Source organism: Orbicella faveolata, unplaced genomic scaffold, assembly GCF_042242905.1.
Source record: "Orbicella faveolata isolate gen_17 unplaced genomic scaffold, um_ofav_v1 contig_34, whole genome shotgun sequence".
Taxonomy (NCBI): Eukaryota; Metazoa; Cnidaria; class Anthozoa; order Scleractinia; family Merulinidae; genus Orbicella; species Orbicella faveolata.
Genome location: NW_028301563.1, coordinates 3535933 through 3563537, shown reverse-complemented (window position 1 = coordinate 3563537; position 27605 = coordinate 3535933). Strand labels below are relative to the sequence as shown.

Here is a 27605-nt window from a genome sequence, read left to right as displayed (position 1 = left end):
TACACAACTTTCCACTTAGTCTACCTAATTAACAACTAGACAGGCAGAAAACAATACAAAACAAGATGCTTACCAACTGCCCTACTTTAAAGATCTTTCCGTCCCACTCAATGGAGTTAAAAACACACCAAGGACTTTGGTTTCGCTTCTGTGGTAGATCTGGACGTTTAATCTGCCCTTGAAAGCCAATGAATTTGACCTAAATACAAAAATCACAAGTCAGACAACATGAACAAGATAGATTTTGGAGACAGAAAAAAAAAAACACATTTACCTGTTTGTCATGGTTTTCATGACATTCTCTCACCCAGTCATGAAACGCTCTTGCAATGTTCACCCTTTGTTCCTTGTAACAAAAAGAAAAGTAAGGAAAAGAACATCAAAAATTATTACTATGATTATCAGTTGAGCAAGGCATGACAGAGCTTTGGTGATGAAGTTTTGGACTTAAATTACTCTGTTGCCACAGGCAACTTTCCTCGTTTTAATTCTGCATGTTTCTCTGCCAACAACGTCAAAGGCTGACAAGTTGTCACTGGAAACGGAGCCAGTTGCCCATGCCAACAACACAAGTTGAGCGTAAAAATCTGGTTGCCAAACTTTCGTTGTGCTGTACTCAACTGATAATCTTTGTAATACTGAACAAAATTGCTTCTCAAGCTTCAAAGTTACTGTAACATACCTGTCCTAAAATAACTCTGCTGAAAATTGTACTCTTGTCTTTGATTTTGACTTCCAAATCCATAAAAGTTAACTTGTTTGTACTGACTTGGAATGCATCATTTGTCCACAAGCAACCTGAAAATCTATAAATTAAATGAAAACCAATAACAGGTGCTATTACAGCAGTATTTCATCTGGTAATCATGTAAAGCTTAAATGCCTCTATAAAGAACAGGTGACTCATTACAAAGAAAAAAGAAGATGTTGCCAAAGGAAAACAGCAACAAGCACAAAAAAATGTTTTGTCCGTTTTAAATTTTCTGTCATTATACATGTACACACTAAGTGAGCTCATTTAAGTAAATTTTGTTTATTGTTGAACAAAGTGCATGTAACATAAGTACTTCAAGCTTGGGAGTTTGTCTTTGAGAAATAAACACACTAATAATTAAATGATGGGTTATCCCAAAAATCTTGTTCTATTAAAACACTTTGAGCATCATTACTAACAGCAGTTAATTCTTGAATAACATATAGCCCTCCCATTGCATTCTAAAAGAACCACTTCAGCAAATTCGCTTGAAAGCATTCTTGTTTTGCAGGTTGTATCATACTACAATCAACTCACCAAGCTAAGCATCAGGTGCACACAAAAAACTACTTGTCTGAGTTTGTTTTAAACTGCATTTTACTTAGTATCCTCTGTGTCTTTGGAAGATCTATGCCTCTAAGTGAAAAGGTATCATATTAATCAAGGCAATCTCAAGATATGTGCTAGTTACCTGTGATAACACTCCTGTGGAATAGTCCACTTCTTTGGGGGCTGGCACCATTCAAGCCTGATAATTCAACATAGAGACACATTATTGTTGGTTTGCTACTGGATAACAAAGGCCTGATAATCAATTACAAACTTACACATCAACAGCAGTGTATGGAATAAGTCGACCATTCCAGTAGCACTCAAATATTGGACGACTGCCTCTGGGTGCTCGACTGTCTCTTTCAATTGGATCAGCCAGTTCTTCTGGAGTCTCAACAACTGGAAAAGGTTAACAGATTGTGACCAAGTTATAACTTAGTAAACTTCATATTTGACAAGAAGAATAGTAAAGCAGTAAATGCTGTAAGTTTGTTGCGGGTAATATCATTTCAGTAAACATATGCCCGGATGTGTGTGCCTGAGTTTGATTCCAACCTGGTGTCATAATTATGTGGGTTGAGTTTATTTTTGGTTTTTGCCTTGCTTCAAGGGTTTTTCTAATGGGTATTCTGGTCTTCCTCCCTCCTGAACAGGGTCCCAGATAAGTTTTCAAGGCAGGGTGTCGATAAGGAATTCCAATGGGTGGATTCCCACTGCACCTACCAAATCATTATAAATTTTCTACTAATTTGTTGAGTCATGTAGCTGACCTTGTCAGGTTCTGACCTGAGACCCCTCGCTTATCTGGAATACTGTCTGAAAAACCAACATTTCCAAATTCTAACTCAATCAGGATAGAGGAACCACATGAAAACTAGCAAGGGCTGCTGTGGCTTCCTCTCTAAATAAATATTATAATTTAAATCTTCATCAGAAAACTTTACCTGGAATTTCTCCCTCGAGTGTTGGGTATGTCTCTCTGTCATAAAGGAATGGATGGTACCGAAGGACACCCTCCACCACCCCACCTGATTCTGCACGGGCACGGAACTCAAACACTGAAGCTGCTGATCTGATGTACTGGGTCTGCATGTCATCATCAATATCGCGAAGTTGTACTCTTTTGGCCTGTTTGCCTTTTTCAAAGAGGACAACCTGAAGACAAAGACATAATTTCCTTTTAAAAATCCAGCAGGTGTTATCTCCTCAATACTACAGTAAGGTTCAGCAAAACACAGATCCAGGAGGGAAAACCACAATTTCATTAAAAGGAAGGTTGCTTTAAATTCACCAAATGAGATTAAGAACACAACATATAAGTTAACTTTGAAACTAAAAGAACAATTTTTGGTATTTCATTCAGTACAATTAATGGTAAGAATGTGTCACAACATGGTAAGAAATATGGAAAAAAAATATAGCCTAAAATAAAAAATGTGTGATAGTTATGAGGAGATAGTTGAAAAGAAATACAGAAGAAGTCACTGGAGGCCTGCAAAAGAGTCCAACATCATACATGAGGCAAGCAACAACTAACAGAATGCAGACCACCATTTTAAACTCTATCCACTTCCCTGTGGAAGGAGCAAATCTTAAGTTTGTAAAAAAGAAATCAAAGCTAAACTTACCTGTATATCAATATTTCTGAATGGACTTGCAGTCGTTCCTCTACCAACAGGTTTATCATTTCCACGTGGCCCATGAATGTAGTAATGATAAATGTGTCTAATCAAATTTATATAAAAATAAGACTGGTCATGAGTAAAACCTTCACACGACATTTATGACTTAGAGCAAATGGTAAATGGCAAAAGCATGCATTGAGAAAAATCAAACAACATCTGTAGTCAAAACAAGCAAATAAAATAAAACAAATTGAAATTAAAAAAGGGCATTGTAAAAGGATCCCAAAAGAATGCACATTTTGTCATGTACAGTAATGTTGATATGTTTACATGTACCCATATACCTTTAACCCTTTGACGGTCTAAATAAAACATAACAAAGCAGTCAAACTAAGAAATTAGAACTTACGCTAACTGCCTGCACCAGTGCTTAAAATGTGACTTTAAATAAAGGATGTGTTCTGGTTTGATTCCTGTTATAACCACAGCAGTAAAGCTCTCCTTGTTTGGCTCTTCTTGCACTAGTTTCTTGACATTGTCCTCGTCACCAGCGATATGCTCATGGTCTCCAGCCTAACAGTGCAATATTAATAATTTAAAACTTATATATGTGTATGTAATAAATTGATGAAATTTATGGAGTCGAGTAATTCCTACTAAAACTTTGAAAAACTGCTATTACAGCAGTAACATCATGGGTGACAAATTACTCATTGGTACGAACCTATGTCAATTTATAATTTCACATGTAAAATTACAAAATTACCACGGCAACATTTGGCGTGAAATTTCTTGATACAATAAACAAGTCAAACACCCACAATTGTAAGTGCAATTTGCCACCCACGATTTTATAGGTAATTGAATACTTTTCTTGTAAAATTAACAAATAATTTCACTTGCATTTTGTCAAAATTCAAATAATTTAAAAGGTGTCAGAAATTATTAGAATTTTGACAAAACAAATGTGAAATTATTTCTTCATTTCACACATCACCATTAGATTAGGATACTAGGTTTTGTCCTATAATTTGACCAACGTACCCTCCTGTTGAGTATAGCTCCACCATAAATGGACTCCTTCTTCTTTTCCCTTCGCTCAAACTCTGCTTGAGATATACAAAGCTCATGGATGTCATTGCATTCTTTGGATTTTGTAATCATCTGAAAGAATGAAATGTATTTGTAAGTACAGTGGAATCCTTATTTCTCGAACCCTCAATTTTTCAAACCTCCTGATAACTCAAACCAAAAGTAGTTTCCCTCCCCTCAGTTGAGTACTGTAATTTTATCCCGGATTTCTCGAACTGTCTGATTTTTCAAACCAATTTTTGTTTCCCTTGGAGGGTTGAAAAATTGGGACTCCACTGTAAGTCACAAAACTATTAAGGCAGCATGTTCTCTGTGGTAAAGTTGGCATATAGGATGCATGGTCCACAGGTAGAAACAGTTGTTGTAAAATACCATCATTGCACACTACTCACTTACAATATTTCTGGAAACAAAGTGATACATGTAGTTGTTCTAGCCTTGTAGAGAGATGGTTAGAAAGAAAAAAGGAGAAATTAACAGGAAAAAAAAAGGCCTGACGTCGTGTCGAACTCGACTCATGACAAAAGATACACACACTCGGCCCACTCAGCACCTTATCGCTTGTGCTAACGAAGCAACGTAAATGATAGAGCTATATTTTATGAATACAATACTGGTATCGGCTCGAAAACAAGCGGCTAATGTGACGCTTCGTTGATTTCATTGTCCAGCGAAACAAAAGGTTTCTTTTGTTTCGCGTTTGACAAAAAGATGCTGCTAGGAAAAGTGCCTTTTTTTGCATACGTTATTTCTCGAAAACGAAGAGCAACCCAGCGAAAAAAACTACAGAGGAATGTTTCTCAGGTAAAATGAAGCCTACATGCCAAAATTCGGCTATTTTTGAGCACTTTCAAAAATGGCCAAAAAATCAAGGGGACGTTCTTGCACGCGGCCTTTCGATTATATTTATTTTATTTTTTACAATATTTACGATATCTAGAGAGGAAGCCACATAAGCTCTAGCTGCTTACATGTAATATTAAACTGCACCATAAACAAATTAAAGAAACCTAGATCCTGCATTTTTGGGGAAAAACCTGCATTGAGAACTTCACACTATATGAAATTAAAAACACAAAAAATAATTAGATCATTAAAATGCCCTTACCCGGGTAGCATCTCCAATGAAGAATATGGCTTGCTTTCCACCAACACCAAAGTATGAAATATCACTGTTTAAAGACCTCGGAACATCTGCTGCACTATGAAATCAAACAATTAAGAACCAATTTAATCATTTATTCTTTCAACAAACCAATTTAGGGACAACTTTGGAGTCAAGTGTATACTTACATTTTCCTTTCATTCTGGCGATTGAACTTGGATAACCGATAGATAGCCCAGTTGTTAAGTTCCTTGGATGTCATCCCAGCTCCATTATCAAGGACACAGACTACAGCTTTTCCAACAGAGTCATCAAACATCTATCAAAATTAACATGAAATTAGACAAGATGATAATAGAAACATGTGTAAAACTGATAATAGCTGGTCTCCCTTGATTAGCTGATTGCTACCAGCAGATCAGCCCACAACTGCCTTTTTTGCCTAATCTGAGATTAAGAAACAAAGTGTGCAAGTGTGAACTATAGTATCAAAAACCCTCATGAAAGGAGTGAGTAAATGACTAAAGGAATAAACGACTGTCTTGAATGAACAAAAGAGGAATGACAAGGAAAAGAAAGAAGAAAATACTTAATGACGAACTGAATGACTGACAGACTGACTGACTGAAGGATGGACAGACAGACCAAGAGACAGATGGACTGATGGTCTGACTGACTGACGGACTGACTGACTGTCTGACTGACTGTCTGACTGACTGACTGACTTATTGACTGACGGACACACTGACCGACTGACTGACTGACTGAATGACTGACTGATGGACTGACAAACTGAATGACTGACTGAATGACAGACTGACTGACTGAACGAAAGAAATTCCACTGGCAACATGCAATAATGATAAGTTGCACTGCATTAGAACTTGCTTTATAATCACTTTTCTGACAAAATGGCAAGATCAATCAGTTGAGTACTAGCTGAAGACAAAGTTCTGTTTGTCTAGAACCCAGAAAATAGTTCACTTAAACAACCAAACAAAGTGAAACAGAAAACACAAACTTTATGAAAGTAGCTAAAAAGGAATTTTTGGGATCAAGCCATTTATCAAGGAGGAGCTTAAAACTCTTGATTTATTCATGGTATCGAGGTAAGTTCCACTTTTTTTGCGGGCAGTCTGAATTTTCCTCTGATATGGACCCCTAATATTTTGTCATCTTCTTTGAGAAGCATAATCTGACATATATACCTTTTCCCATGTTAAAAATACTCTGCATGGAACGAAACGGGGGTGGGAAATTGATGGAACCAATTTAATACTCTAAACACATACCAGTCTTATCTCAATTTTTCTTGGGCCTTCATTATCTGCAGTGGCAGCGAGTGCATTGTCAACAAGTTCCGCAAAAGCAAACGCTAAAACAATCAAAGACAACAACAGCAGCATTAAGTTTGAGTTTGCATGGCAATAAGAACGAGACTATTTGTACAATAAGGGGCAGAATGCTAGTTGGTTGAGAGAACAAGTGTATAGACCATGAATTTAATGACACCTGTAATGCAATTTTAAGAAACCTTCATAAATAGTTAACAACTTTATTAATGTAAAAATAATTACTAGAAACCAGAGAGTGAGTCATGAAATGTTAATTCAGGCAAGTTGGGTGAAATTGCAGACAAACTTGGCAGCTTTGAGTGGAAAAGTAACATAACCAGCTGTCACACAAGGATGCAGCACCATATTGATTTTTCCACACGATTCACCAGCACATGTTTGATATCACAAAATAGCAAGTTTAGAATATAACAAATTTAGTAATACCGTAAAATGGCCAATTGAGGTTTTTAATGAAACCACTTTCCTGCACTGGTGTTCCACTTGAATTTTGAACATTTTACATCATTATCTCTATGCACCCATTTACATATAAGCAATACAGGACTTTTTCTGTGTTTACACAGTCTCATCTAAACACAAGGGGGGTTTGGAGAATTTGAGACAGTTCTATAAACCAAAGACACAGTCAAGGTTTTGCATAACCCACGAGAATTCTCCTAATAACCCAGGTGTTTGGATGAGGCTATGTAGACATGGAAAAAGTACTCCTAACTATTGCTTTTTAAAAATATTTCTCAGAAAAACTTGAAAAATGGCATTCATGGAAAGCAGGCACTTCGTTATTGTTTTCATTTTTGCTGTTATTAGATTTAATTAGTAGTAGAGTAGTATCTTAACAATGTAATTAATGCAATTTTAGTATTTACTTTAAGTCCTGATGTTTTACCCATGTATAAATAAATAAATAAATAAATTCTAAAGCATCACAACCGTGTTTACACACTTTCATCTGAACACACCTACCGACCAATGAGAGTGTGCGTAGTATCTAACCTATTAATTTTATAACAGAGTGTAAACCATAAGCAACACAGAAGAAGACTTGTTTATGTGACGCTACTTACGTAAGGGGTTTTGACCTTCACTGGCATAATATTCGTACATGCCACTTTTGACCAAGGTGTCGTAATGAGGGATGTATTCCACTCTCTCTTCAGTTGGAGCACTGAGCTCTTGATCAGCTGATTGTAAGATGTAAAGTGTTTCATTTCCATCCACTAACTCTTCTGACAAAAGGAACAAAGTTGTCCTTTTGTTAAACTAGTTAAACTTTTAATTTGTTAAAACCAAACAAATAACACAGCATGCTACACTACATTTAAAGGGATCATAAAATGAATTATTGATCATCAATCTGTATTGAAATTTCTTCAATACCACAAAACTTCTAACGGAATTTTAAACGTCATTGTCAAAGGTTTCAATCAAATTTTTGTCTTTTCACCTACCATACGTTTTGTCGTCCAAGATTTCCTGTCGATTCGTGGTGACTATCACAAATGTTTCATTTTCGGAAATACTGAAAGCCTACAAAACAATTGAGAAGTTTGTGATTGCAACAGGTAGCTCTTAACAAAATAAACTTATTGTCTTCAAAGTGCTACAAATAAACTTAAAAAGTTTGAAAGCTCGAGCTTACTGTTCGGGTCTTTTCTTTGAAAGTGGTAAAATTGAATATGCCGCCTAACTGAATCTTCTCTTCCGGCCTGCTGCCAGCTCTACGATCATAAATAAAAACTGCGGCATCCTCTTCGTCTTGCTCAGAAGATGACGCATCGTCTTTATTTGATGACTTCATGGCCGAACAGCGAAAAGAAGAAGAATACAAGAGTATTCTTTGCTGGTGCACACGAGTGCCTCACGCTTCCAAAACACCACTACAAAAAAATTTCAATATAAGGACTATTCTAATTGGTTGAACACTTCTTAATCCAAATTTGGAACACGATTATCCAATCATAACATGTCTAATAAAAACGTGCACGCGGACAAGTCCCGGATAGAAAGCGTGACCGCTACCGTGACTAAAATAATTCCCGCTAAAAGTTCAGAAGTTTGTAAGATCATCAACTCTCATAAAAGATTTTTCAAACTTTGGAGACATAAGCTTTCCTTGTTTTGTAAAATGATTCTATAAAATGTCACGTGGTTTAGATCAGAGAAGTTTTTTGGATAGTTATCTCTAGTAAACAATGCTTGCGATGGCAAAAATGTGTTTTGTAGCTAATTAGTGTATCACTCAGTCTAAAAACTACATGAAACCAAAATAAAAAATAAAAAATAGGAAAGTCTGGAAAGGTATAAAAGATTTGTGTTGCGTGACCGAGAAGAGGGAAACTGGATCAAAGGAATCAAAATCCCACGTGACTTCCGGTTGTTCCTCTCCGCCATATTGAATTTCTTGAACAAAAGTTCGGTCAACGTGGCTTCTTCCAATTTGTATTTTTTTGCAAATTGTTAGACCTCCACTTTGTAGTTTGCGCCTTATCCTGTGACTAAAAACTTCACGGATAAGATGAAGCTACAGGAGAGTGGATTCCAGCTACCTTCGTTTCTTCCTCGGCTATCGTATGAAAAGCAAGACACGTTGCTAAAACTCCTCATCTTGTCCATTTGTGCCGTGTTGTGTAAGTACAACAACCCAAATGATTTGTCAAGTAATGAAGTCTATTGCTCTTTAATTATTTCTATGATCATATCCTTTATCTTACTTGTGCTGTGGAAAATTATTTTTAAAACGCTGTTGTTACGCTCCTAAGGGTATGTAGGCAAAACAAAATTTGATGGATACAAAGTACAATAGTTTGTATCGATATCTTAATTCAAACTTTACAATCCCCCACCACATACTATTACTGAAAACCATCTACTTTTTATTACTATACAGTTCAGACTAAGTAGCATTTATCATCAGGTTCCATAAAGGATCCTGTATTTTACCCTGATTAAAGAAAATAATATATCAGTCTGATTTTTCCTGTTCTTTCTTCACAGCTTTCTCCACTAGGTTATTCTCTGTCCTGAGGTTTGAGAGTGTTATTCACGAATTTGATCCGTAAGTTTTATTTGATCCTGAGATGTTAAGACTGATACGCAGAAAAGAACAGTATGTATATCACTGTTTTGTCCACTGTAGTTTCTAACCGTCTGAGAGTTTTGTTCCCTGGCGGTTGCTTGTTGTACTGTGATAAAAAAAAAAAAAAAATACTTCTTCATGACCAAGAAGTTAAATAGTATTAGATGAATCTCATTCAATTCTATTCACTTTCACTTATAATCAAGATATGTAAAAGTCTTTGAGTTGGCTTTTTCTTAGGTTTTTGTTTTTTTTTTTTTTAAATCTGTCATTGTTGTTATACCATTTACATTCCAATATATATATTTTTTGTTGAAAGAGTTTAAATACATTATTTTACTTTAGAAGGATCAGCTACCAGTGTGCAACCTGTAACCCTTCTCAAATTTCTTCTAGAGCTCTTTCAACCAAATTCTGAAAATAGTACCTGAATGCTATACAATATTGTTTAAGCAGCTGAATCAACATTCCATAATTCACACAGTAACACTGGGAGAGTGAAATGTTAATTTTTCCCAATGATTTTTGCTTTGAATCTCTTGGTTTCAATATAATTTCATTCCTCAAGGCCAGACTAACTAGTCCATTTGTGCATGTAATATATTTTCCATATTTTGTCTTTAAAGTCACAGTGTTCTTCTTGAGGTGATCAGGTGATCAGGTGGTAAATTCTCATAGCCACTTGAAGTGTTAGCCAGTAGAAAGGTAAAAAGAAGTAAGAAATTGATCGCAAACTCAGTTGAGTAATCGTCACCCTGTTTTTCTCAGTTACTTCAATTATAGAACTACGAGATTCTTAGCAGAGGAAGGATTTTACAAATTTCATAACTGGTTTGATGACAGAGCATGGTATCCGTTAGGAAGAATTATTGGTGGCACAATCTATCCAGGTGAGAACTAAAGAAATCTAATGATGTACTTGTTTAACTCTCATTAAATCTAAACAAATGTTATTGCTTTTTCTTGCTCCAAAAAGGGAGTCAAGGCTTTTCCCAAAGATTTTTCTGCCCTTGTATTAATCTTCAGATGTACAAAGGGTGGGGGGATAATAATTTGCTATCAAATTCTTCATGAAATTGTAGAAATTTGCAATTGTTTACATTCCAGAAGCATTCTGGCTTGATTTTGTATCAGTTTCTGTTATTTCTTGACTAAGAAGTTTCTTCATATGCTTTTATCACTGATTTTTATTTCCTAGTATTTCTTGACTTTTTGTAAAAATAGTGATACAAGATGGCAGGTCAAATGATGTCATTTGAAGTCATATGATGTCATAACCAACAAAAATGGTGCCATCTTGTAGAGCAAGTTCAGGGTTATTTAATCGATGTGCATTAACAGAATTAAGACCCAGGGCCCGAGGGGTTCCATCCATCCTCCTTGTACCACAATGGGGGTACAAGTTTGCTTGTACATCTAAGGGTTAAGCATATAGAACTGGGCATGCATGTTTGGATGTTGTAGATCTGACAAAATACACAGTGAACAGTTTAATGTTTCTCTGGTACTTGGCTTCTTCAGATTTGACAGGACAGTGGCTAAAGTCAAGCTAACACTTATCATCAAATGATACCAACCGATTTCTCTTATTATTTCTGCAGGTCTCATGGTAACATCAGCCGTCCTGTATCATGTGATGAATTTTTTCCACATCACTATTGACATCAGAAATGTTTGTGTTTTCCTGGCTCCTTTGTTCTCATCATTGACGACGCTAGTTACTTATCACTTGACAAGAGAACTCAAGGTTGGTGATACCGTGCTACAATTGTCCTTTTTAAACAAGGACCCCAAGCAAATTAAAGTTACTTTCAGGGCATAGTGGATCATGTAACCCGTAATAATAATAATAATAATAATAATAATAATAATAATAATAATTAACATTACGTGAGGACAATAATAATAATAATAATAATAATAATAATAATTATAATAATAATAATAATAATAATAATCACTTTATTTAAGTGTCAATGTATTTAGCACTAATGTGCTAATTGGGGACACTGTAAATAAATAAACAAATATTTCAAACACAACATAAACTATTAAGAATCCCAACTGGTGGGAGGCTGACCAGGTGGCTATTTACACAACGCAGTCGAGGAGTTGAACTCGGGGCTACCAAGAACAAATCCAGATGGCAGTAGGGCAGAGGATTTGAACCAGGGAGCTCCAGATTTCAAATCCAGCGCACTAAACCACTCGGCCACACCGTCACTTTTGGGATGCATGTATTTACATCTTTTAAAATCCACAGGCATTTCATATCTCACAAGACCTTGAATGTACATGTACATGTACCACACCAAAACCTTCCTTATGGTTGATGTGATACTCACCTCGTTGGTTAAGCTGCTGGGCAGGACCTGGATTCTACTGTATTGTTACAAGAAAATTCCTTCATCTCAGTCCTGTTTGTCTCTTGAGTATGATTCCTAGTGATCTCTTTAAACTAACTTTTGTTTTTGTTTTGTTATTTTTTTGTCTTTAGGATGCCAGTGCAGGGTTAGTAGCAGCTGCCATGATTTCCATTGTTCCAGGTATGGTACTACTTCCAAATTTTAGCACAACTATTGAAATAACATTTAGCATATGAAAATAGCATTGTCCAAGGTGTCCATGGATGTCTGGTTTTGACGTCATTTTGTCCTCTGGTCAGGTTACATCTCACGTTCTGTTGCTGGGTCGTATGACAATGAAGGGATTGCTATCTTCTGCATGCTGCTAACATATGCCTTGTGGATCAAGTCTGTGAAAACTGGCTCACTGTTCTGGTCAACCCTGTGCGCTCTGGCTTACTTCTACATGGTAATTCTACTCAGCTCAATCTTGTATTCTTCGAGGATGTTTTACATGTCCATTCTCCTTATGGTATTAATGCATCAGTAATTAAAAGAAACGTTCAGTGAGAAAAAGAAATTCATCCTGATGAGCAAGGAGTTATTGCCTTGCTCATGGCATCAAATTAATTCTTAGAACTCACAGTAGAAGAAATGTAGAGAAATGGTAATTAGTGCCTAGCCTATGTGGTTTAGAGTTTTTGTTGAATTATTTGGGTTTAAAGTAGTCTCCAGTGAACAACACTTGTTTACTACAAGACATCATCTTTAATAACCAACATGCATCTTGCATGCAACTAACATGTAAGCTAACACAACAGTTATAACTGAAGTTCCTGAGGATGTTCAATGCAATTCCTCAATGCAATAATGGATTACATTGATATGCAGGAAGGTGTTAGGAATAAAGGAAATTATCAAAGTTGTGTGTCTTAATTTAACACACTTTTCCTGCTTTACAGGTTTCCTCATGGGGAGGATATGTGTTCCTTATCAACTTGATTCCTCTCCATGTTTTAGCTCTGATGATAACTGGCAGGTTTTCACACAGAATCTACGTTGCATACTGCTCAGTAAGTGAAAGAAACTCCTGCTGTATCCAAACCTACTTGCTGAAACTGTAGGTCTGGAGTTATTTTGATAGATATTACTCTATGGCAATGCAGGGTCATAATGATAATAAGTGGGAGAATTGAGACTGTCTACTACGATAACAGAGGGAACAAAACTCATGAAATATCTTCTAGGCAAAATGAGTTGCTCAAGCTCTTAGCTCACCTTAAACTTGATTTGGTAGCAAAAAAAGAAGAAAGTTTCTGTGAATAGGTTAATTGTGTTTAATTTTATGTTATACGTTATGTGCTGGTAATACCCTACTATCTATAGTGTAAAGCTTTTTCCCTACATATATGCAACTGTGAATATTTCGTATAGTGTGATTGTCTGGGTGAGGCTAGTTCTGAAAAGAACTGTTGTTGGTAACTTACACCCGAACCGTCACCCGGACGATCACACTATACAAACTACTGATACTCCTGGGTTCAAACCATTTACTATGAAACTGTGAATATATAAGTCAGACTGATTTTCTTTTCCATCCTCATAGGTTTATTGCTTGGGAACCATCTTGTCAATGCAGATCTCGTTTGTCGGGTTCCAGCCAGTGCAGTCAAGTGAACACATGGCTGTGAGTTACACTTGTTTGTTTAATACACCTGCTGTTTAATACACCTGCTGTTATGTGTTGACTTCTTTTCATAGCCATAACAAAGTGACTGGTAGATTTATATTTTCCTCAGGCCTTTGGTGTGTTTGGTCTGTGCCAGATCCATGCATTTGTCGACTATGTCCGAGCTCGTATGCCTAGAGAGCACTTCCAGCTGCTGTTTAAGAGTGTTGTGCTGGTTGCAGCAGTCAGTGTCACAACTGTTGGTGGTATCCTAACCTTCACTGGTAAAATCTCTCCCTGGACTGGCCGCTTCTACTCTCTGTTGGATCCATCTTATGCCAAGAACAACATTCCTATTATTGCCTCCGTTTCTGAACATCAACCGACAACATGGTCGTCGTTTTACTTTGATTTGCAACTCATGGTGTTCATGTTTCCTGTGGGCCTGTATTACTGCTTTTACAAGCTTACAGATGCCAACATCTTTATCATCATGTATGGTGTCACAAGCATCTATTTTGCTGTAAGTGAAGAAAGATTGTAAGAGCTTCCATGATGTGTATAGTCTCGAAAACTAGTCCCTGTTGTCCCTGTAGCCATGTTACTATTGAATTTGGCTCGGTCACCAGGTTGTCATTGAAAATGTTTGTCGTTTTATATGAAACCCAAAATTAGGTTATGGTACTTTATTGGGGAAGTGAATCAAAGCTTTGAAGAAATAAAATAATTCTGATCATCACAGACATATGAAAAAAGAGATGATCTATTTCAGTCTTACTAAATGGCTTTTAAGAGGAGTATTTTAGTAGATATCCTGTTGGTTCATTTCAGGGGGTGATGGTGCGTCTGATGTTGGTGCTGGCTCCAGTGGCCTGCATTCTGTCTGGAATAAGTGTCTCTACTATTCTTACAACTTACATGAAGGTAAATTGTGCTCAGCTTGTAAAAGCAGCCAATATTTTCCCAAGTTTAGCTTTCTCCAGTTTCTGGTACTAAGGCAGTTTTTAGTTATAGAACAAATACTTTGTTTGCTAGTGATTGAACGGTTTTAAATATCTCTTTGATTGTTTTTAAGTTGCAATCACTGATCTTCCACTGAAAAAGGAGAAAGGAACGAAAAATATCACATTTTATCCCACATTCTGGTTCTGAGAGATTTACAGATCCACTCCATGGTGTTTATAGACTTGATGTGTAGTTAACGTCCACATAACTCCATATGATAGTTATGTCAATATGTACTATAATATCAATTGTGATTGCTCAAGATTGATTGAATTTGCCACTTAAGAAAGGAGAAGAAATCTGCACAAATCTCATCTTGCAGTGGTTTGTGGGATTGTTACTGGGGTCAATATCGCTTTTTGCCATTTGTTCTGTCCCCAGTAATGGCCCAACAAGCCACTGCAAGGTGGAACTTGAACTTTTCCTAGACTTGACTGAGAATCTTGGAAAACTACATGTACGCTTGTTTTACTCAATCAGGGTTCGTACTGGTCCTGTAAAACCTGGAAAGGCCTGGAATTTTATTGTGGCATTTTCCAGGACTGGAAAGTCCTGGAAAAGGGCTACTGGTCTTGGAAAGTTCTGGAAATCTGTTAAACTCAAGTACAGAAATATGAAATGTATGGCAGACAGTAAGGAGAATCAACATTAAGATCTTTGGAGTGAAAGGGTTAATGTGAATTTTAGAGTCCTGGAAAAGTCCTGGAAATTTGTTTCTGAAAAAGGGTACGAACCCTGTCAATGTTTTGTCCATTCAAGTGTGACTTGTTCTTAACTTTCAGTGTAACTGTGATTGATTTATATTTCGATATTTTTCTAGAATTTGGATGTTTCCCGTCGTGACCGCAAGACAACAAAGAAAAGTGATCCGAGTTATCCAATCAAGAATGAAGTTGCCACAGCAATGGTTGGCTTGATGTCATTACTGTTGATTACATACACATTCCACTGTACCTGGGTCACTTCTGAAGCATATTCCTCGCCGTCAATTGTCCTGTCAGCCAAGCAACATGACGGCTCCCGAGTCATCTTTGATGATTTCCGTGAGGCTTACTACTGGCTCCGACAAAACACTCCAGAGGTACAAGTCATTCATTCACACTTAGTAATTTTTTTTTACATTACAGTTTGTCATTGAGATAACAACAGTCTTGGACATTTCATAGTAATGTTAGTTCTTACTGGAAAGTTGTTTGCGGCAGTAGCCTAGTATAAACAATTAGGTGGTTTTAGAGGTTCATAGTATTATTGTAACTCACAGTATTATTATACATGTAGCTACCCTGTTGTATGGGGTTCACTTAAAAACCTCTTTAGGGAGAGATTAAAGGTAGTTGAAACTATTGGCTGAAGAAAAGTATTACAGTGAAATCAAACTACATGTAAAAGCTTTGGAAAATGCTTGCAACATTTTCGGATTTGACAAAAAGGTTCATAAATCTTCAAGGCACTTTTAGCATTCTTCAATAATTATGTCTTTAATGTTGTTATTAGTGTTATATTTTAATACCAATTTGTGTTGTACAACGTAGGACTCCAAAGTAATGTCATGGTGGGATTACGGCTATCAGATCACGGCTATGGCAAATCGAACCATATTAGTGGACAACAACACGTGGAACAACACACATATCTCCAGGGTGGGGCAGGTATGATATTTTGCCCATCACATACATTTTTTGATGAAGGGAAACCGAAGATAGTTCTTGTGATCACTACACGGTACACATTATCCACCTTTCGAACAATCCGGACCTGGTCCATATCTAGTACCTATAATCCTATTTCACATGGTTTGTAGGTCTCGCTTGTGGACGACATAAAAGCTTTCATTCCAAGTCTCATAAAAGTCCTTTTGTCTTGTTCATTTGGTCTTTTGGTTGAAGGCAACACGTTAAGACAACTTTTAACAGTTTAGCTTGGCAAACAAACATGTGCAAGGTGTTTACCTAATCCTAGTCTGAAGGAGACTAGTGCGGTCTGAGAGCAGGTTGAAAAGAAAAGATAATCGGGAAGAGGCAAATGCTACAGGCATTTCAAACTGATCACGTCAAACCTAGGAAATATAGTTTGAGAACCGTGCTTAAGTTGTTTGGCAAAATTAATATTAGTTGTGGCACTTTGGGCTTGGGATAAGAAAATAAAAGAGAATGAAAGAGGGTATAAAGGTGTTTCACTGTGTGGAGGAGGAAGTGATTTTAATCCAAGTGTTTTCATCTGCTATTTGACCAGGCTATGGCATCAAGTGAAGATAAAGCGTACGAGATCATGCGTGAACTGGATGTTAATTACGTGTTGGTGATATTCGGTGGTTTGACTGGATACGCCTCCGACGGTAGGTACTTCAATCATTTACGTAACTCAACTGAAGGTAAGAAAGTCTGCATACTAGCGAAGTGGCTCGTCAGGCCGGAGCTTATCCCGGTTTCTGTAGCATGAAGCGACTAGGAGTATTTCTACTCCCCCCTGGATGGGATGCTAGTCCATCGCAGGGTTACCCCCAGCATATTAAGTTCGCCGGTACCCATTTATACACCTGGGTGGAGAGAGGCACTGTGAGAGTAAAGTGTCTTGAACACAACACAATGTCCCCGGCCAGGGCTCGCACCCTGACCGCTCCATCCGGAGACGAGCGCACTAAACATGAGGCCACCGCGCCTCTAACTTAACTGAACTGTGGTCTTATATGTGTTGTGCACCAGTCACTGAACGTGTTTTAACCTCGTTCTAGATATCAACAAGTTCCTGTGGATGGTCCGTATTGGAGGGAGCACAGAAAAGGGCCAGCACATTAAGGAGCATGATTATTACACCCCCACTGGAGAGTTCCGTGTCGACAGGGGTGGTTCCCAGATCCTGCTCAACTGTCTGATGTACAAGATGTGCTACTATCGTTTTGGCTCTGTTTACACGGAACAAGGTAACATGCGTGTTTATGCAGCTACAGTGAAACCCCGCCTTACGGCCACCACGTTAATACATACGTCCACTTTATTCTGGCCCGAACAAAATCGCGGGCAGTTATTTTCATATTACTTTAAAGAACACCTCTAATACGGCCAGATTTTTGTGGCCCGTTGGTGACCAGATAAATGGGGTTCCACTCTACTTCCCTACTTGACACGTGACTCCTTACCAGGTCTACTCTCTTCTGTATACCCCGTAGTCACCCAGCATTATAATCTAAATTGTAATGTTGTATTTTTTGTTTAGGAAAACCGACTGGTTACGATCGTGTGCGTAATGCGGAAATCGGAAACAAGGTTAGACATTTTTTTACTTTTCCAGTTTGTTTAAGCCTGTCATTTTCTCAGAAAATTATGTTATACCAGCAGTAACATTTCATTCGCTGTTTTCCTTTACTTGAAGCAGCGATTGCAAGCAGTAAGTGGTTACAAGAAATTCGCATTTGATTTTGTTTTGAAAAGGTGATTACCTTAGAAAACTCGCGCCACTTTGTCATGCGATCAGAAGTTGAACTAAATTATCGTGACTTACTCGCACATGCTTTCCCGCTCTTCGCGTGTGCTACAAGTATCCAGCTGTTTCGAGAAAGGTTGTCGGAAGAAAGTGTCGAGCCTACGCGACAAGATTGAATGGTCTTTGCAGAGGAAATCTTCAAATTTTTAATTTTTCATGTGAAGTATTAGCAAGGATACATTAAATTTTCCACTCATAAGACCGTTTTTCTGAAGCTTTTCTTTTACCGTGACATGACGTTTAATTGAAATTTTTCTAAAATTCAGTCTGAGTGTGGCGAAAAGAACCTTGGTTCCATAAGTCTGAAGAAGAAGAAATCCTAAGAAACGACGTTCGCCATGTTTTACCTTTCGGGGTTCCCGCGTGCACTTTTACACCTTATTCCGACAACCTTTCTCTAGTTTTGTTTTGTTCACTGGAGTGCCTGTGTCCTCTGGGACTGGCTAAACCTGGCCAAAGTCATAACTCTGGCATTTGATTTTACGACAATCTGATGAAAACCACTCAAGAATCCTCCTAATGTAGTGTAGGATTTACTGTTCATACACAAACCCAAACCATGTCTGACTGTTATCATCTCCTAATCAAGTCACACGGTAGAACTGTGATTAATTATTAGCTCACAAATTAATGACAATATTTTTGTCTGACAGGAATTCGAACTTGACGTGTTGGAAGAAGCTTACACCACCGAGCATTGGCTTGTCAGAATCTACAAAGTAAAAGATCTTGAGAACAGAGGCTCCTGAAGCGCGCAGGCCAAGTTTTTTTAATACCAGTATTGCATTAGATGCTAATGCCTCTCCATTTCAAGTGTAATAGTTGTTAGACAATTTTTGAGCAACAAGTGAATAAAAAAGACAACTCGTGTGAACCCGAGTTTTTTTGTTATACCAGACTAATCCGAAGAAATAACAAGTCTTAGCGCCTCACGAGGGTGATAAGAATGCAAAGGACACTTGTACCCTGATAACTGATGATCAACAAATCAAACCGACAGTGAATTTAAAGAAACTTGAAATACAGTCGAACCTCCACTAACGGCCACGATTTTGGTTCCGGCGGACAGTCCATACGTTCACTCTTATTTTAACCTCTCTACAACAGCCACCTCTCCACAACGGCAACGGTAGCCTGCAAGTAGGCTCTCGTTTTGTAGCACAAGGCGAGTGGCGTAGTCGCTAGCGCGTAATCGAGTGGTGAAACTGCGAGACGAGACCATCCCGCCGATCACTTTGCTCTTCGTCACTCGCACGTGTGATTAAAAGGTGAGCCTGCCCGCGGGCCACTGCAACAGCCACTAAAACTATTTCCAAAATGACCTCTCGACAACGACCAGTTAATCAACGACTGACGAACGGTGGTCACAATCTTGTTCCGTGTCTCTGTTTCTGTTTATTTTTAGTTTTATTAATACATTTTGATTTATATATGCTAAAATAAGCATGTGTTGGCAAAGTATGTTGCACCCCGAGAAAAACCAGGTGCCATCTTACACCCCTGCCTCTCCATAACGGCCAAATCAAATAGACCATATTGGTATTCTCGGTATTGGACTGGAACTAGCTTGCAATGGAGGCTCGTATCGAGGAGTATCATTAAGCTGAGATTAATGTCATTTGCATTTGAAAAGACTTCCCGCATTAGCCTCGGTTGCAAGCTTGCAACCTTGGTCACAAGGGTTGGGAAAAAATCATTCTATACACATTTTGCCCCTCCCCAACCCTGAGCAATGTTGACAAAACACTTTCATCTGACACAAGTTTGCGTTTTACCATTTTCCAACGTTGAATGGGCGAATGGGGCTGTTGACACTCATTCTGTAGGTATTACGGTTATGATTTCATGATTTTGGCATTTTCCAACACAATTTGTCCATGATGGTAGTTTCAGTCCAATACCGGCAATACGAATATAGCCTATTGGTTTGGTTTCACGACAGTTAAAAGCCGCTCTAATTACTCACTCAGTTAAAACACTCGTTTTCTCTATCAAAAGCGAAAATCAAGTGATAAAATCTAAGTTACGGGCTAATTTGCAGAGACTCTATTGACCTAAACTAGCTTGTTAAACTTTTTTGTTTTGTTTTGGCCATCTGCACTTCTTCAGTGGAGGATCTTGTTTAGGTTATCATTCCGTCGATGTTTATCGTTACAGTGGTAGAAAGATATAGGTCAATGGCATAAGAACACTAGCGTACCAATGAATCCCTTCTGTTTGTTGAGAAGTGTGCCACTGTGTCAAATGAATTACACTGGCCAGTCGTTTCCAGGCTGCATAGAGCGTGTTAACAGCTCTAAGAGGCGCCATTACTAGATGAGCGGTGTCATGAGAATACCAGTGAGCATAACACGACACCAGGGCACCGTCTACCAGTAAAGTCCCTTGCCTAGTTAAGGGAGCATATACGCCCGTCTCTGCTGTCATGGCAATTTGATTCACCGCTTGAAAGCCAGTGATGTTCCCATTCGAAGTATAAAGCAAGTCTCCGATATTGATTTCTGAGGCAAATACGGCAGAAATTGGCGACGAAGTATTTGTCTTCCTGAAAATCAAGTGCTGCGGCGACAATCTAACGACGTTTCCTCTGTTGGTCTTTAGGATGTAAAATTGTGCCACAGTCTTGATTTCTTTGTGCAGAAAAGCGATCACTTCGCTGAAGATTGTTTCTCCATTCGTTCCCAGTGTCCGGACTCGGTCTCCAATGCTCAGCTGCCTCATAGTGATGCTCACACCCGACTCCAGCGTCACTCGAGAAACGGCGGGAAAACACAGGCGGCGCGGCTTGGCACACGGTGGGCAAGGAGGCATTTCTGGAGGAAAAAAAAAAGATCAACGTTTAATTTTTTGACACTTTTATCGCATTTCGGACAAATTTCGGACAACAATTTCGGACTCTTTGCTGAAACATGGCTAACGTAAATTTACGCCTACAAAACACGTTTTAGACTAAAATAACGTCTGTGAAAAAGATAGTTTTACTACATCCTCAATGTTTTACAAATACACCGACGGAAAAATAAGAAAAATTCATCAAGACGCTATGTATCTCAAGTAGTGTTTGAAGTAGAGTTTGCTCCATAATGGAAACTAGCGGCTTTGGAGCTATTTAACAGTTTTATCCTGTACTGTATATATTTCGGACGCTTAAAATTTGGGACGGTTTTCATTTTGGACACTTTTTTGTTCGAAATTAAAATCGTCCGAAAGTTTTTGCAAGTAACGTAGTTTTCACATTGCACAGGAAAAAATATCGACATAACCAATATGAGGGCGTCTATGAGTAATGACAAGTCCTGGCCAACAAATTGATCGCACTGATTAATGTTCTATTGGTCCGTCTAAGGACCCTCTATTTCTTCTTGAGTTCGTCGAGATCGCAAACCAAATAATCAACCACGGGAGATATGAACGAGCCGAAACGCAGGAGGGTGGGGCTGGGGGAGGACAAACAATTTGTTTCATCCACCTTGCGGTCGCTCGCGCGCTTAATCAAAAATCACTCGCAGAAAAAAAAAATGTCACTGTAAATTTAAAGCAAAACTTGATTACAGCTACGTGTGTTAGATTACTTGAAAACCGATCCGTGAAATACTCACTATAATCCCCAAACCTGTACACAAAATTCGCTGCAGATTTCCCGACGCCATTTTCACAGTCCTTTGATGTACCATCCCGTCCATAAGTTTTCTCTGCGCCAGTACCACTCCAACACTCCGTGTAGTACTGGATCCCAAAGAATTTGAACCCTTTTTCACGCGCTTTCTCAGCGCATGCCATAATAGTTTTATTAACATCTTTACCATCGATAGTGGCTATCAGTTCGGGAAGAGGCCGTGGTTGTACGTAGGAGTCTCGATAGCAACCAACCGGGACAATTGTCCTTGAACGCGCTGAAAGGAAAGCAAAACCCGTCATGTCAAATGCAAAGATGAAGCTTGCACAAGTAAAAGTTACTGTAACCAACGTGCAAAAATAGCATTGTCTAATTTATTCGATGGAAAATGCATTTTGAAAATGTAAAAAAAAAAATTACTTAATCTAGACTACTTTATTTTATTCTTCCTTTGTAACCGGCTAGCAGTGTATATTACCAGCGTGAGTATATCAATACATGTGTTGTGTTTAGTGCTTGTCAGATGGCAAATAACGTGATTGGGCATTTGGGTGAAAAATGGAGAGGTTAGGGAGAAAGCATGCCTTTAATTATCACCGAAATAACATAATCTTTACTTTGATTTGATTCCATGGGAGCCGCTGTTGTGGTCGAGGTTTCTTGAGGTGGAGTGGTATGTGAAGCGACGGCTGTTGAGCTTACAGCAGCATTGGTACTATGTGGCCACGGGAGCGGTGTTACAACAAAACCAGTCTCGGTACCAGGCTGTTGACTTGTTGCATTTTGATCTGCTGTAGGAGGCAGCGGGGAAACTGGAATAACGGTCTTGGTCGAAAGACTGCTTCTCTTACGTGCTAACCCTTGTGATAACGAAACAGAAAGCATGAGACGTAGAAATATTTAGCTTAAAGCTCATTTATCTATGGAGGCAAAAAATAAATTCAAGTTATTAGGCAAGTTAAATGAAAAGTAATCTATAAAATGAATTCATTCCCTAATAATCTACATCCGAATCAGTTTGCGGTAAGAATAAACAATTTTAAAAAGTCTGTTTTATTCCGATGCTGCTAACCCACGCATAGAGTTTTAATTTACCCTCCGTGGCATAGGTCATAGTTTGCCAAATTTATTTGAACTTTTTGGCACAAAAACTGTTATATGATCTGCGTTTAAAAAGCATGAACTTGAAATTGTACTTCCCTCTAAACAGTTTGACCTTCTATTTACGGTGACGATCACCTTTTCCTTATTGCAAATTCAATACAGCTGTACCTTCCTTTTAATTTCTTAATACTGGATAAAAAGATGCTACAAATCGAACAAGTATTTTGCAGACGAAGTACAGCAGGATTTCAAGGGTGGGACGGTAGATTGCACCTCGTCACATTTCCCAGTCGGATGAAATATTGAATCTTCAGCTCGTCTCAGTTTTTATTTGTTTGTTTTTACGGCGTTTTTTTATAGCGTTTTTTCTTTTCTAATGTAAGGTAATAAAACATGTTTATAGCAGGCGCCCGTCAAACATCTTGAAAACACGAGCTGTGGCTTTTAAAAGGTTAAGAAATTTTCTCACCTCTGCTCAGTGGCAACAAATAACCCAAGAAAAGTAAAGCCAATCCCATGTAAGTGTTCATTCTTGATATGTGAACGGCTCTTAACATTGGAATAATTCCTGTGTGTGAACAAGATCGATCAAATGGGTTAAAATAGTTATAACATCAGTTTGAACTGTCGATTTCTTACCTAAGCCATTAGAACTGACTTGAAATTAGAAATGTATCGGTAAGCAACATAAGTATTTCAAGTTAGAGATTGTAGCTAACTGTAATGGAGGGGCCCCACTCGGTAATGATGAGAGCCAAATGTGTGTTACTAGCGTGACCATGGTGATGGGGGAAGGAGCGTGTTAGAACTTGTAAAATTGAGATGAAGATGATCGGCGTGACGTCGACCGGTGCGTCTTGATCGATCGACGTCTCCATCCATCACAGACAAAACAAAACGTGGCCAGTGTCCAGACATCTTGACTGAACAAACTTGATAAATAATCTATTATATTTCAATAATCTATAATTGAAAACTTCAATCTAGACAGTTAGACACCCGGTGCATGTTAGTCACCTCCATTCCGGCATGACAATTACCTAACAAATAGACGTGCCAGGAACCAGTCGGAATATATAATTTTGCCCTTGTTAGGATTACTTGAATTCGAATTCACTCGCTCCAATTGTTATCACAAAAGTCAAGAACAAGATGGCGCTATCACCAAGACAATCACAGTAAAGTGTTTCTGAGGCAGAATTAAATAACTCCATGTAATTCTTATTATGTGGAGGCATTTCATCACACCCTGGACTAACTGAGGTAGAATTCAACACCCTCTGCAAATTACCTCACGAAGACGAAGTTTGAACAAATAAAGATACCTGTGGTGTAAGGAACCTTGATATCCTTATTCTATCGGAAACGTTTGTCAACTCTAAGACTACTGACCGCTCTTGTTGGCAGGTAATTACCGCCCATCCAGTGTAAAGCTGCCAATCATAAAAGGCTGGTTGAAAACAAAGAGCCGAGACTGAGCTTATCTTTTTGTCATATGTGTTGGTTTACGATAACAACCGCTCGATTTCCGATTAAATATTGTTAGGTTATTTTGTTACGCGTTACGCTAAGAAGTGACCTCAGTTAGTAGAGAGGGTGTCTTCCCTCGGCTAGCTAAACTCGGACAAGTTAATAAAGCTTTGATTGATTGATTAACTGACTGATCTATTGGCTTCGTCTGTTACTTGTCCAGTTAGTGGTTCCTGCCTTGTTTATATCTGAGGTAATAAGTCTGAACGTATTGTAAACATTTCATCCCCTGATATTTGCATATCCGCCCATCCATCCCTCTTGGAGGCTCGTTCCTTTTAGCATTGACCTTTGAGAAATGCCCACAATTGTAAGTTCATTCACTACCCTAACTTCAAATGCAGACGATTGTATCCCGAGAATTTCTGCCGAACCCTTCAGGAAACCCCTTTGGGACAGGGCCTATGTTTGTTATGAAGTTCAAGATATCGTTGACAGCAGGTACTCCCTTCTTAATGAGGCCGTTAAAAAATGTGCCACTTACACATGTAAACATAAAAACATCAAAAACGAAACACAACCAGAGTAGCTTAAAAAGTCACAAGATCAGCTGTTAAAACATCCAAAGTCATCAAACACTGTCGAAGATTAGTCGGCTCTTAGATTGGCCAAAAACAAAGTTACGTCGGCAATCACAGCTGCCGAGAGAAATTCTGATGGAGTGACCTTTCTCAAAGAAAATGGAACGTAATTACACGAACGCTTAATCTACTGGACCACCAAAAAGAGAGCAGCTGACAAGGATCAAGATGCGTTGAATGCAACTGAGGCCACCGAGAAAGCACAAGTGTTCTGAAACCAAATTGACCTTCATGTCAACCTCTGCCTGTGAAACGCAGTGTTTGATAGAAGTTACTGTATTCCATCGGGACAGGTTCTGGTGGTGTTACTGATGGTTTGAACGTTCGTTTACTGAACATTGCTGCCCCCACAATTGCTACACCGAGGTATGATTAACACCTGCATCGCAAGTGGTGTGTTTCCATCAGTGTAGAAGGAAGCAATCGTTATACCCCTTCATAATCGTGACAGTAAATTGAATAAGAACAACTACCGCCCCGTTTCTCTGCTACCAGTGCTGTCGAAAGTCGTAGCTGTGATTTTTTCTACGCTTTCCCGCCGCTTGATAAACTCCAGTCTGGCTTTAGAAAGCACTACTCCACAGAAACTACTTTGCTCAACATTGCTGACAGATTGGTTTTTGGCTTAGACAGCAACCATGTAAATGGACTTGTCTTTTTTAGCCAATTAGTCTGCCTCCTGCCAGTTGGGATTCTTAAGCCTACTATGTTTATTTGAAATGTTTTTTTCTTTCGGTTCAAGTGGCATGCCAGAGAACTAGCAAGTTGTAGCAAGCGCATCGACCAATATGAACATTCAACATTTAACATTTTAACATTTTGCCTCCTGTAGGAAATCTTTTCATCTTGTAGATCACGACCTTGTAGTAAAAAAAATTACGTATTTACGGCTTGTGCGATTGCGGCTTGGAACTGATAAATGACTTCGCAACCGTCTAATCATTTCGTTCACGTACCATTCAATATGTTTTGTGATATACTAATTGCTCAGTTTTTCAGTTACTTTTTCCATGGCAACTTGTCTAATTACACCATCTTAAAAAGACTTTCCCCATCAGCTTCAGTTGACCCTAACAGAAGAAAAAAACTTAAATCAAGTTACTTACCTTGGAGGACTTTCAAGTCACAGAAAATCTCGAATTGTTTTGAACTAGAAACTCGAGTCTCTTAAAACTCAGCATGTGGCAGACTATTTGCACTTCACGCTTCTTGCGCGAACCATTAAACTGAGGCGTTAGCTCAATTAGCCGAACAAATATTGTAAAAGCTGCAAAGCGGCTTGCTCGTCTCTGGAACAACAAGGCGGTATCACGGGCCCTATCGTAATTGAAATACTGTTAGAAGCCAGTTTTTACCGAAGCGCACTTCGAAAGAGCTGAACTAAAGAATGACTCGACTTTTTAATTTTCCCATTTTAATTTGCAAGAAGTATCAATTGCCTTTGGCAATACATATTTGATAGAAAAGCCATTTGTTCATCAATTATTCATATCTTAAGTAGAGCTGTTTTATTTTTCACAAGCGAGACGACGCCTTATTGAAGTTTTGTAACTGAGTTGGCGGCTGATCGCAGAAATTGTAAAAGAAATTTCGAGCATCACTCGGGTGGGTGAGGGTACTTCACAAAAAGGTACAGTGTCACATCCAGCCCCCAGGGGGGGACTCCCATAATAAAAGGTCGGGGATGCTCGTTGTCTCCCTTAGGGGTATAAATCAACGATTCTGGTCTCACTTAGCCCTAACCCTGGGCTAATTCAAATTTTCCGACGACCATCCGCAACTTTTACATATGGGAGTCCACACCTCGGGCATTCAGCTGGCAACATGAGCATCAAAGACTTACTAACAATTTTCAGCGTTTTTAACTGTGAGAATGTGACTTAAGTCAGTTCTCTCTTCCAGATTTACAGATGTTATTTGTGGCCTTAGTTTTAACGTTGCACACTGAGTCCCGTAGCGCAGTTTCGAGGTGTCATTTTGTTTCCCCAAGCCTTAAGGTTACGTATAGCAAGCGTTTCCATACGAAGAACTTTTTCCCCCATTCTGGTCGCGCGTAAATACACCATTTTGCTAATGCTAGCTCCAGTCCCCTATGGGGGCAAAATTTGATCTATTTAATTAATGGCCTATTCGAGCGAGAGCAAAAACTCGACGAAGCAGGGGATAGTGGGGCGAGCAATCCCCTGCTACGTGGAATTTTTAGCCGTGCGAAAGTTCTTACCAATGCAATTACTGTAAGCAAAAAAGTCTGTCATATTTATTATCTTTTAATGTACCTGGTATAGCCTCTAACAGTTTATCTCCTTAAGGTCATTCCACTGAAATAGAACCTGCACTGAGATTTTTGTCAAACTTTGCTTATTGACTGTTTATATTGTAGGAACTTGAATTTGGAAATAAAAATGAGGGGTCCCCATGTTCGTTTAGGAGTAACAGCACCTTGTTTATACCATATAAATCCTTATAATGGCACCATGATTATAGTCACGATTGCTTGCTAAATTTACGTTTCCGTCGATTGTTTCTTGCTCAACACTGAGAACTGGCCCATATTTATTTTACATAGAGAAATGTTTTACTCAGTTCAACACAACAGAAAAAAAAAAATGATAGGTCACCGTACTCGTTTTCGAGAAAATGACGAGTTACCTCTATGGCGAGGTCGAGCCGCAAAGAAAAAGCCGCCATTTTTTAATGCGCGCGCGCTAATCCC

General features: G+C 38.5%; 3 protein-coding genes across 4 annotated transcripts in view; 1 reads left to right on the top strand and 2 right to left on the bottom strand.

Moving 5' to 3' along the window:
- The window catches only part of LOC110068070 (structural maintenance of chromosomes flexible hinge domain-containing protein 1-like), a 32222-nt gene extending 23436 nt beyond the window's left edge, over positions 1–8786 (bottom strand). The window contains exons 1-15 of the mRNA XM_089271933.1: positions 8126–8786; positions 7935–8013; positions 7551–7712; positions 6421–6503; positions 5317–5447; positions 5132–5225; positions 3976–4095; positions 3341–3504; positions 2935–3031; positions 2251–2461; positions 1582–1705; positions 1446–1502; positions 683–806; positions 275–346; positions 74–199 (exon numbers count right to left, since the gene is read on the bottom strand). Coding sequence (XP_089128059.1) covers positions 74–199; positions 275–346; positions 683–806; positions 1446–1502; positions 1582–1705; positions 2251–2461; positions 2935–3031; positions 3341–3504; positions 3976–4095; positions 5132–5225; positions 5317–5447; positions 6421–6503; positions 7551–7712; positions 7935–8013; positions 8126–8284 — 1803 coding nt within the window. The 5' untranslated portion in view covers positions 8285–8786. The remainder of the gene's footprint in view (positions 1–73; positions 200–274; positions 347–682; positions 807–1445; positions 1503–1581; positions 1706–2250; positions 2462–2934; positions 3032–3340; positions 3505–3975; positions 4096–5131; positions 5226–5316; positions 5448–6420; positions 6504–7550; positions 7713–7934; positions 8014–8125) is intronic.
- A 73-nt stretch (positions 8787–8859) lies between these two features.
- LOC110068060 (dolichyl-diphosphooligosaccharide--protein glycosyltransferase subunit STT3A) lies at positions 8860–18935 on the top strand. The gene is made up of 16 exons (XM_020775428.2): positions 8860–9113; positions 9481–9541; positions 10331–10452; positions 11164–11309; positions 12060–12108; positions 12228–12376; positions 12870–12980; positions 13514–13594; positions 13707–14099; positions 14408–14500; positions 15402–15662; positions 16114–16230; positions 16814–16916; positions 17313–17501; positions 17795–17844; positions 18715–18935. Exons 1-16 carry the CDS (start codon positions 9002–9004, stop codon positions 18808–18810), a joined length of 2133 nt encoding a protein of 710 aa, XP_020631087.1. The 5' UTR covers positions 8860–9001; the 3' UTR covers positions 18811–18935.
- Positions 18936–19424: 489 nt separating this feature from the next.
- Positions 19425–23387, bottom strand: LOC110068061 (protein hedgehog-like). 2 transcript variants are annotated; one of them, XM_089272020.1, is made up of 4 exons: positions 23251–23387; positions 22295–22537; positions 21661–21954; positions 19425–20874 (listed from the first exon to the last, which is right to left on the bottom strand). In XM_089272020.1, exons 1-4 carry the CDS (start codon positions 23336–23338, stop codon positions 20213–20215), a joined length of 1287 nt encoding a protein of 428 aa, XP_089128146.1. In that variant the 5' UTR covers positions 23339–23387; the 3' UTR covers positions 19425–20212. The 2 variants fall into 2 exon arrangements, with proteins under 2 accessions (XP_089128146.1, XP_020631088.2); XM_020775429.2 differs by lacking the exon at positions 23251–23387 and having other exon boundaries at positions 22295–22562.
- Between the last annotated feature and the right edge of the window lie 4218 nt (positions 23388–27605).